We start from the raw sequence: 9,215 nt of genomic DNA, 5'->3' as shown, positions 1-9,215 counted from the left end.
CAGAACAATCGTTATCGGACTCTTGGATTTCAGGCAATTTTCATGTATCTGTGAAACAGGTAATCAAAATAACTTTGTGCAGTAGCTTTCACCTCTCATATACATGATTTAGCAAACAAATGATATCCAAATCTTATTTACAAATACAAAAGTACAAAAGAGTATAAATTCGATGTTATGTTAGGCTTTCCAAATATGCGTTTTAAGTGTACTAGACCAATTGACAGGATGTTACAGAGGGCAAATTGGCCAAGTTCAGGGCAACTGCATCAAGCTAGACTAACTGGATCAGTATTGAAGTTTCTGGAAATTCTGGAGTTTTAATGACGACAGTTAATCTTTTCATTGTTTGGTTCATTTCCATATAAACTTCGCTTAGCTTAGAAAGACAACACAATCGGTATTTATTATGAAAGACTAATGTAGAAAATGATTTTTTTCCATCAAACACTGGCTAGTATTTTATTATAGTTTTGAATTTTTATAACTGCCGTATATAGAGACGGAAGAAAATTAATCCTTAAATATTTCAGGCTTATGTATTTGGTATTCGTAAAAGTTATTCATAAAAAATGCGAACAGTGTTTTTTTTATATTAATACATTTTGGAGGCTACTATTATTGAAAGTGCAATTGACATTTCGTCAGCGCGTGTGAACATAAATCCATGCAAAATCTTTAATTAAATTTACATTTTACATTGATAAAATTATTATTATTATGTTATAAAATAATAACGAACCAAAATAATTAAAACATAAATTGTGTGCATAATAATTGCATTTACATGATGCAAAAGAAGTGATACGTACTTACCAGAAGATACTGTGTGCATGTTTTTGTTCGGCATCAGGTATTTGTTTTGCTACTATGGAAAAATAGGGCTAATATTGAAAATCGCATGGCACTGAAGCAAGTTCTGTTTTCTTTTAGCGTAACATCCCACGTGGAAATGCCGGCCTGCAAAGACATCGAAACTAATTCAGTGCCACCAGCCGAATAATCCTTGCTACGGAAGAACGGTCCATCCTAGAATTCACCCCACGACGGTCACTGCAATTAAAAAATCTTAGTGTATTAAAGACCGCATAAAATATTGTTGCAAACCTATTCTAATTGAAAAGAAATTACCGTGGGAATTAGATCTATTAGATTAGATAAGTTAAGCTGACTTATTGCATACCTTCAGGCGCTCAGAACGACTGTCGAGGGGAAAGGTTATCTTTTGCCCAAATAGAAAAGAAAGATAATACCGTTAAGATTTGCACCAATACGCATTGAGTTTTATTATTTTTGTTGTCATTATTGTGATCTTAATTTTGAAAAAGTACCAACTCTAATCCTATCTCTATCCACCTATAATACATATACCTAGAGACAAAAAGAGATCCTTGCAAAGGCAAAATTAGTTTATACTATCTCAATGAAATCAAAGACTGAAGAAAGCTAAAGGAGAATGTGATGTAGATTCTAGATCCTGAAGCTATACCCCCGCCCATGTCTTAAAATGGGTTTATAAAGCGTACGCACCCATAGCGGCACCGGAGACCTTGAACAACTAGATGGTTCCCTCACCAACTTAACATGAACCTCGAAGTTTTACAAGACCTTCAAAACTTTGCGAACGAAAGAGTCAATTTCCACAAAAATGTTCGTAGAGCTGCATGTGAAGACCCAAACAGATACAAGGTTTTACAGTTCAATAAACAATGGTCAAGCTGCTTAAAACAATGCCTGATTTGAAAAACACATTTGTCTACCAATTGTAAATACGTAAATCCGCATTTTGTATACAGTCCACATGATTTAAATAATTGTGGACTTTAATTGAATAGCTGTTCGATCCGGTACGGTTTGTTTGCCGTTCGCTGAGCTAGGCCATAGTGGACCAACTGAAACATGGTATACATTTAGGAGTTATACACCTGGTACTGATGATGATTCATAACCATTGCAACCGGCCTGCTGAAATCAATTGCTCCTAGCCAAAAGTCCATTGCTCTTAGTCTAAAATGTAGGATGCTAGTCAAGAATATATTACAACGGTGCAAAAAAAATAATGCCGATAGTCGAAACTCAATTCAAAACCCCTATAATGTTTAAGTTTAGAAAAAAAACATATGACATAAAGATATTAAAAAATAAATAAAAAGTTTACCGAGGTTATTGTTTCCACCGAGGTTATTGTTTAAAAAGTTTACCGAGGTTATTGTTTCAACGAAATAAGGAGGAATAATAGTTATTTAGTATCACTCAGAATCATCTTCTTGTTCAATTATTCTTTTAGCATGGCTTCATAAGAGGCGGATCAAGCAGTAGGGGAAGTCGAGACAAAACGGCACTGTTAAGGATTTTGCTATGTATATCATTGAGTAAACTACTTTAAACTGATATTTTGACGGAAATCGATGCTTCAACGACTTATTCATGAAACAAAAATAGTAGTAAAAATAGTAATAACAAATATAAATACATACAATGAAAATCAACTTCAAAGGTCGTGAAAATGTATTGGTCATGGGGCAAAAAAGTCATACAGAAAATGTCAAAACACATCAAAACAAAGTGGCAAAATGGACCACAACATTGGACACAACTTGATGGTAAATTAATACAATTTCAAACTTTTGTAATCCTACTCATTATCTTAAATTTTTCGCAAAGAATTTTTTATTTTCTTCAATAATATTTCAATTGTAAAAAGTGTTAAAAACCATTGCATCCAAATTGAACGTAACTGCACCTATCAAAATAGGCGTCAAATCGTGTTTGCAATCGAAGATGGGATGTGATCGCGCTCTTTGTGGAATGGCTTTAAGGGTAGAGATTCAAGTTTTGTATTAAAGTGTTTTGTTAAACAATTTAGTAAATTGCTAGAATATTTTAACAATGCACGAGGTGTCAGTATTTGTTCTTGTGGGTATAGTATACATACAGCATAATTGTATTTATATAAAACAAATATATTATAGTGACCTTTGATTACACGACAGCCACATCATTTTGCTCCTGTCAAAATATATCAACCATTTGGCCACACCTGGAACGACCATTTTACCCCAAGCGAAACATTTTACAAACTTTAGGTTAGTCTACTTAAAACTTAACATACATTAAATTTAAATGGTTACTTTTTTACCTAGTACCTACATACACAATCTTTTTTCTCTCATTTTTTGCTAAATACTTACGAAAGCTTATTTTACAGACAATCAAAATAACATCGTTTCTATTATTTATTTATTTATTTTATTTCTAATTATTCATTTATTTATAAATCTGAGGTTATGAAATGTTTATGATGTGTGTCTTACATTGTATTTCATGTTTTTCAATCATATGAAGTCATTTTAAACGTGTTAATTTGCCAATAATGTGGTCGTGACTATTTCGCCCCATCTAACCATTTTGCCCCGCGCCTCGGAGATTTCCTTACGTAAACTAAGCGGCCGCGTGGGGCCCCGATGTCTAAAAGGACTCTGAGAAAAAGAACCCATCCCCCAATCACTATTAAATTTTCTTCTCAATCTTTCTCTGGTTTAGAATTCCTCATACAACTTCTCGCTCGACAGAAGGCCTACATTTTTGCGACCGCTTAGGACTTCCACTCGTGTTAATCCACCACTTGTTCTCATACTCTTGTTCTTCCAGGTTTTTCATGCGCTATCATCTGTAATGACGTCTAGGTCTACCACACTTTTGTACAAGTCCAATACCTCCGATAAAAAATGTACAGAAGTAGATCCTATCCGCATTCTTTTGTTGTTGATGTTCAATTCTTCCAAGATCGGCGGTGCAGGAGTTAGCTCAAGTGGTAGCACCACTACTTCTCCTAACGTCTAAGGCATCAGCTTGGGTTCAATTGTCTTGTCAATCATTGAATGTTTTCTAAATATTTACATACTTTAAAAATTTCTGAATTTACGTCAAGACTTACAGTTACTTTTATCCTCTATGTCCACGTGTTTTGTATGTTTCATCAGATAATATACTCCTCCTTCGTGTTTTCCAGAATACTTTTTCTCCTTTCATGACACGACATTCAAAACCGAATGTATCGAATACTACTTCGTATCCTTTATCGGTAATTTTACTCAACGATATCAGATTTGTTGATAACGACGGTACATGATACACGTTGTATAGAGAAACTTTTTTGCGGTTACCATTTCCATCCAAAGAAGCTAATTGACACTTTTCAACACCGGCTGATTTGATAAACTGCCCGTTCGCCAACGAAACAATCGATCGTCTCGTTTTGTCTATTTCATTATTTGTCATATGACATGTTGCGCCTGAATCAAAACACCATTCTACATATGTGCTTGTTTCTCCAGATTGAAATCCATTGTATGATTTTATCAAACTGGATAACATCAATGCAACGAACACTAGATCTTTCATGTCTATGCCAAGTGCAATCGATCGGGGTTGAAGCGACCAAATTTCTTTTCAATGTTCAGAAATGTCTCCACCTTCAGGAATTATAGTGACAAACACTTCAAGCATTACATGAATTTTATTCAAGGCTGATAACCGCTCGTCATAAGCCATTAGGGTATTGCATCTGTCGTTTGACGAATTCGTTTGCATTGCATGGATGATCTGGCTGCTGTTCAACGACAGGTCGATCATGATCATGATTGGCGATCTATATATTGTAAGTCATCGCTGATTTGGTTTCCTTATGACTTTCAGCACCCTTTCCCTGGATAATAACAGTTCAATCCTTAATTTCTTAATCATATGTGAGAAATATGTGATTTCACAAGAACTTAAGCTTGTAAAGCTTCTCCAAGAATTTAGGTTTAATCATTTTCTTCCAGATACAACCCAATCGCAACGCTTCACTTCTGTACCTATAGCCTAAAGGTTTAAATATGCGATGGAAGTTGGAAGTTTTTTTATTCTGCTTCACAATAAAAAAATCACAATAAAATTAGTATATATCAAATTCATGATGTTCTGATATTGTATACACTACTGCGATGGAAAACATCTTGTCACACATGCTCACCTCACTAACATGAATGATCACTTGCTTGCTCCATCGATAACAAACTGAGCGTCAGTTTGACAGACACTGTATTTACTTGCAATACCAGAGAAACAATAACAGTGCCAACTGTTCTAACAGATCACCCAACAGGATAGGTAAACATAGTGATTAATACTGTTGGTACTGAATAACCGCAATAGATCGACCTGCTGGTACAATCAAATATAGTCAACTATTAACTATAGTTTACTGAACTTTTTTTTATGTATTGTTGTGTCCTTTTACCACTCTCAACCTCTATGCCTTTTACGAATCGTAAATATCGAAACACTATCAAAATAGTACAGATATTCAATTACGCACGAAGGTACGATTGAAAGTACAGCATCATCGGATGAATAAAAAATCGTAACATTATCTTTGAAACAATCATACTCTTCTCACTGTTCTGCCGATTGTGTTGTGTTCTATCGCAGATGGTATCCTGAAATGGACTCATTGATGCGTGACATTCCATAGGCAACACTCACTAGCACTGTAACGCAGTAGAAGCGATACAACCGCCCAGTATGTGTGCTATGGCAGGTGGAAGTTATTTGGAAGATCAATACGGCGCATTGTACTATCCAGGGAAAATAGTAACAGTGCTGTACCGTTTATCATACGTCTGCTATTTGCAAATGTTTACCGACTATGACAAAGGGGAAATGATCGATACCGGATAGGATCGATATAAAAGCAACATTGCTTCGATCGTGCCGAGCTAATGCGGATCGCTGCAAAATGTGGCTCGTAACGCGATTGTTTTTTGTGCTGAGTGCCATTGTGGTGCCGCATGCTTTGGCACAGTGTGACAGCAGTTCGCCGTACCGTACGTTCGACGGTACCTGTAACAACCTGCAAAATCCATCCTGGGGATCAGCCAACACACCGTACGGAAGATTACTCCCGGCCGAGTACGGTGATGGTGTGTACATTCCACGTCGTTCAAAAACTGGAGCCCAACTACCGAGTGCTCGACTACTGTCGATGACGATGTTCAACGACCAAAACATACTCGATCCACGAACCACCCTAGTGAACATGCAGTTCGGACAGCTTGTCGCACACGATATGGGTCTACGAGCAGGCAGTTCGGATCAGGTAGCGTGTTGCCAGAATGGAAGAGTCGTCACCAATCCAGGTCGTCGATGCTTTCCAATTCCGGTCCGTCCGGACGACCCGGTCCTATCCGCTGGTGGGATTCAATGTCTGGATCTAGTACGCACACTCAACACCTGTGACGTTAACCCATCGAGCTGCGCCAACCGTCAGCAGGCGCAGCAATTAAATGCGGCCACTTCGTTTCTAGACCTGTCCGTAGTATACGGCAACAGTGGACAGCAGAATGCGCAGCTCCGTGCATTTGTTGGCGGCCGGATGAAGGTGGACAATCGGAACGGTACCGATTGGCCTCCACGACATCCGCAAGCCACTAGTGCCTGTACGTTGAATGCTGCCACCGACACCTGCTATTTGACCGGAGACGAGCGGAGCAACATTACGCCAGAATTAACAATCCTGCACGTGGCGTTCTTACGCGAGCACAATCGCCTTGCTCAACACCTGTGCAAAGCGCGACCACTGTGGAACGATGAGAAGGTGTTCCAGGAGGCACGACGCATCAACATTGCACAGTATCAGCACATCGTGTATTACGAATGGTTACCGTATTTCCTCGGACCGGATCCGATGACCCAGCGCGGTTTATTGGTGCGTACGCGTGACTACGTGAATGATTACACGCCGTCGATAAATCCAGCCTCTCTCAACTCTCACGCCAATGGTGCGTTCCGTTACTTCCACTCGGCCATTCTTGGAAGCTTAAGGTACACAGAAACGGTCAAATTCAACGGAATACGATTGTTCTTTTTAAAGTTTTAAAACTCGTCTCCTTAGTCTTCACCAGGAATCGCGAGCATTTGCCGGTGCGATCAACATCAACGATCACATGTTTAACCCTACGGTGCTGGAACGAAACGATGGCTACCGGATGCTGACGCGCGGGATGACCACGCAACCAATGGGACGGAACGATTTGAGCTTTGATCCCGAAATCAAACACTTCCTCTTCCGGATGCGCGGTCGCTTCGGTACCGATCTGAAGGCGCTGGACATACAGCGCAGTCGCGATCACGGAATAGCGGGTTACAATGCATTCCGACAGTACTGCGGATTAGGTCGTGCCACTCGTTGGGAAGATTTTGTGGAGCTACGTGGACCAAGAGTAACGTTGATGAATTATTTATGGTTCACTCGGGAAATTTAATTTCTTCAATGATTTTCTCTTTTTGGCAGGACATTCAACTACTTAGCTCACTCTATAGTACCGTGGACGATGTGGATCTAACGGTGGCTGAGTTCTTCGAGCGACACATACCCGGTACGCAGGCCGGTCCCACCTATCACTGTATTCTGATGGAGCAGTTCCTGCGTACGCGTAAGGGAGATCGGTTCTTCTTTGAGAACGGTAACAGGCCAAGCTCGTTCACGCCACCACAGCTGAACGACATCCGGAAGGCCAGCATGTCGCGCATACTGTGCGACAATACGCCAGGTGTGGCGCAGATGCAGCTGCGTGCCTTCCAGCAGATCTCGGACGCGAATCCGTTGGTACCCTGCACGATGATGCCCGCACTCGATGCACGTCTGTGGTAAAGTGTTTCCTAAAACATGCTTTAAAATATGTTTTCTAGAAAATTTATTAAAGGAAACACATTTAGAGTACAGATATCACGAGATTTATTTTCCAACAAATCTATCTTATATGTAGATTCTTTATTTCTTCTTCTTCTTTTTTGGCACACCATTCGCTGTCGGTCAAGGCCTGCCAGTATCCACTAGTGAAGTGAGCTTGGCTTTCATTGACTTATTGTTACCATAGCAGGATAGTCAGTCCTACGTATGGGGGGCACGGTCTATTCGGGACTTGAACGCATGACGATGACTGTACCACCAGACCGGCCCAGAGATTCTTTATTTATATTGTGAAAATATTGACTTCTCGTTTATTTGCATAATACTGTGGCTGGTTTTGGTCTATGCAGTCAGTTTGTCGGTGATAAGACAAGATATTCAAAATGTGGAGCTGTAGCTGTGATGGACCTGTGATTGTTATACGTACAACAAGTATAATCTGATTTAATTGCTATTTGATCGCAAGACTTATGCATCAACTTGGATAGGATGATTTGATTTTACAAGGTATCGGGAATAGGTTTTAAAAATCAACTAATTGTTTGATTATAGAACATTTATTTTGGCACTGCGCTGTTATGCGGCAAGATCCTTCCACCAATTCATTAAATTTCTCTTTAACGCACTTTCTCTCTCAAATGTTGCATAACTTGCAAATAGTACTCGTTATTTATTTATTCCATTCTTATTTATTGCATTCGCAATTGGAAGCAAAATCTTAAGTGGTAGATCCGACATTTCTTGCTTGAGGGAGATATAAAAATATTATGTGCCTAGCGGTATGTATCTTCATGACAATAGACTTGAAGGCAGCATTTGACTCTCTATCTTGCTCTATTTTGCTCGCTAAAGTTTCCAAATTGGGATTTACTCCTGCAGTGGCTCAGATCATATCGCGTGGATCATTTGTATAGCGTCATACTCGATGAGCATCTCTAACGAGATTACAAGCGACTTTGGCGTGTCCCAGGGATGCAACATTGACCCGGCTCTCTTCTTCATCTTTATGAATGATGTCACTCTCGCCCTACCTCCCGGCAGTGGCATCATGTACATCATGAAGGTTTTTTCAAGAATGCCTTGATTTGTTTTGTACCTGATGCGAATGCCAAATGGCCTGACGGCGTGTATTCAAAAATGCATGTTTTTATTTTATTATTCCGAGGTAGGAAACTGCTTTCAGCAATCTATTACTTAAAGGACACTACTGACAAAAGGGAATCAAATGTGAAAGTCCGTTGAGGTATGCTAGCTGCGAATTTGACTTGCAAAGCGCATACTGATGATGTTGATAGAGGAAAAAAATGATATAGTATTTATTATAATGGTGCAATTTTTAATATCTGCTATACTTATTTATTTGTTTTATTTATCCGGTGCTACAACCGCTTTGCGCTACAACAAGACCAGCCCACCGGAGCCTCGCAAACTTGATACGCTGCACAACAGTGAGGTTGCCGTACATCTCGTATAGCTCGTC

At 39.3% G+C, this 9,215-nt stretch overlaps 1 protein-coding gene across 1 annotated transcript; it reads left to right on the top strand.

Annotated features, from left to right (window-relative positions):
• The first annotated feature begins 5,760 nt into the window (after positions 1-5,760).
• LOC121600194 (peroxidase-like) lies at positions 5,761-7,726 on the top strand. Its single transcript, XM_041928603.1, has 3 exons — positions 5,761-6,867; positions 6,938-7,265; positions 7,337-7,726. Exons 1-3 carry the CDS (start codon positions 5,783-5,785, stop codon positions 7,694-7,696), a joined length of 1,773 nt encoding a protein of 590 aa, XP_041784537.1. The 5' UTR covers positions 5,761-5,782; the 3' UTR covers positions 7,697-7,726.
• The last annotated feature ends 1,489 nt before the right edge of the window (positions 7,727-9,215 follow it).

The sequence above is a fragment of the Anopheles merus genome, chromosome 3L (genome assembly GCF_017562075.2).
Source record: "Anopheles merus strain MAF chromosome 3L, AmerM5.1, whole genome shotgun sequence".
Lineage (NCBI taxonomy): Eukaryota > Metazoa > Arthropoda > Insecta > Diptera > Culicidae > Anopheles > Anopheles merus.
The sequence above is the reverse complement of the archived record's forward strand: the minus strand, read 5'-3'. Positions and strand labels throughout refer to the sequence as shown.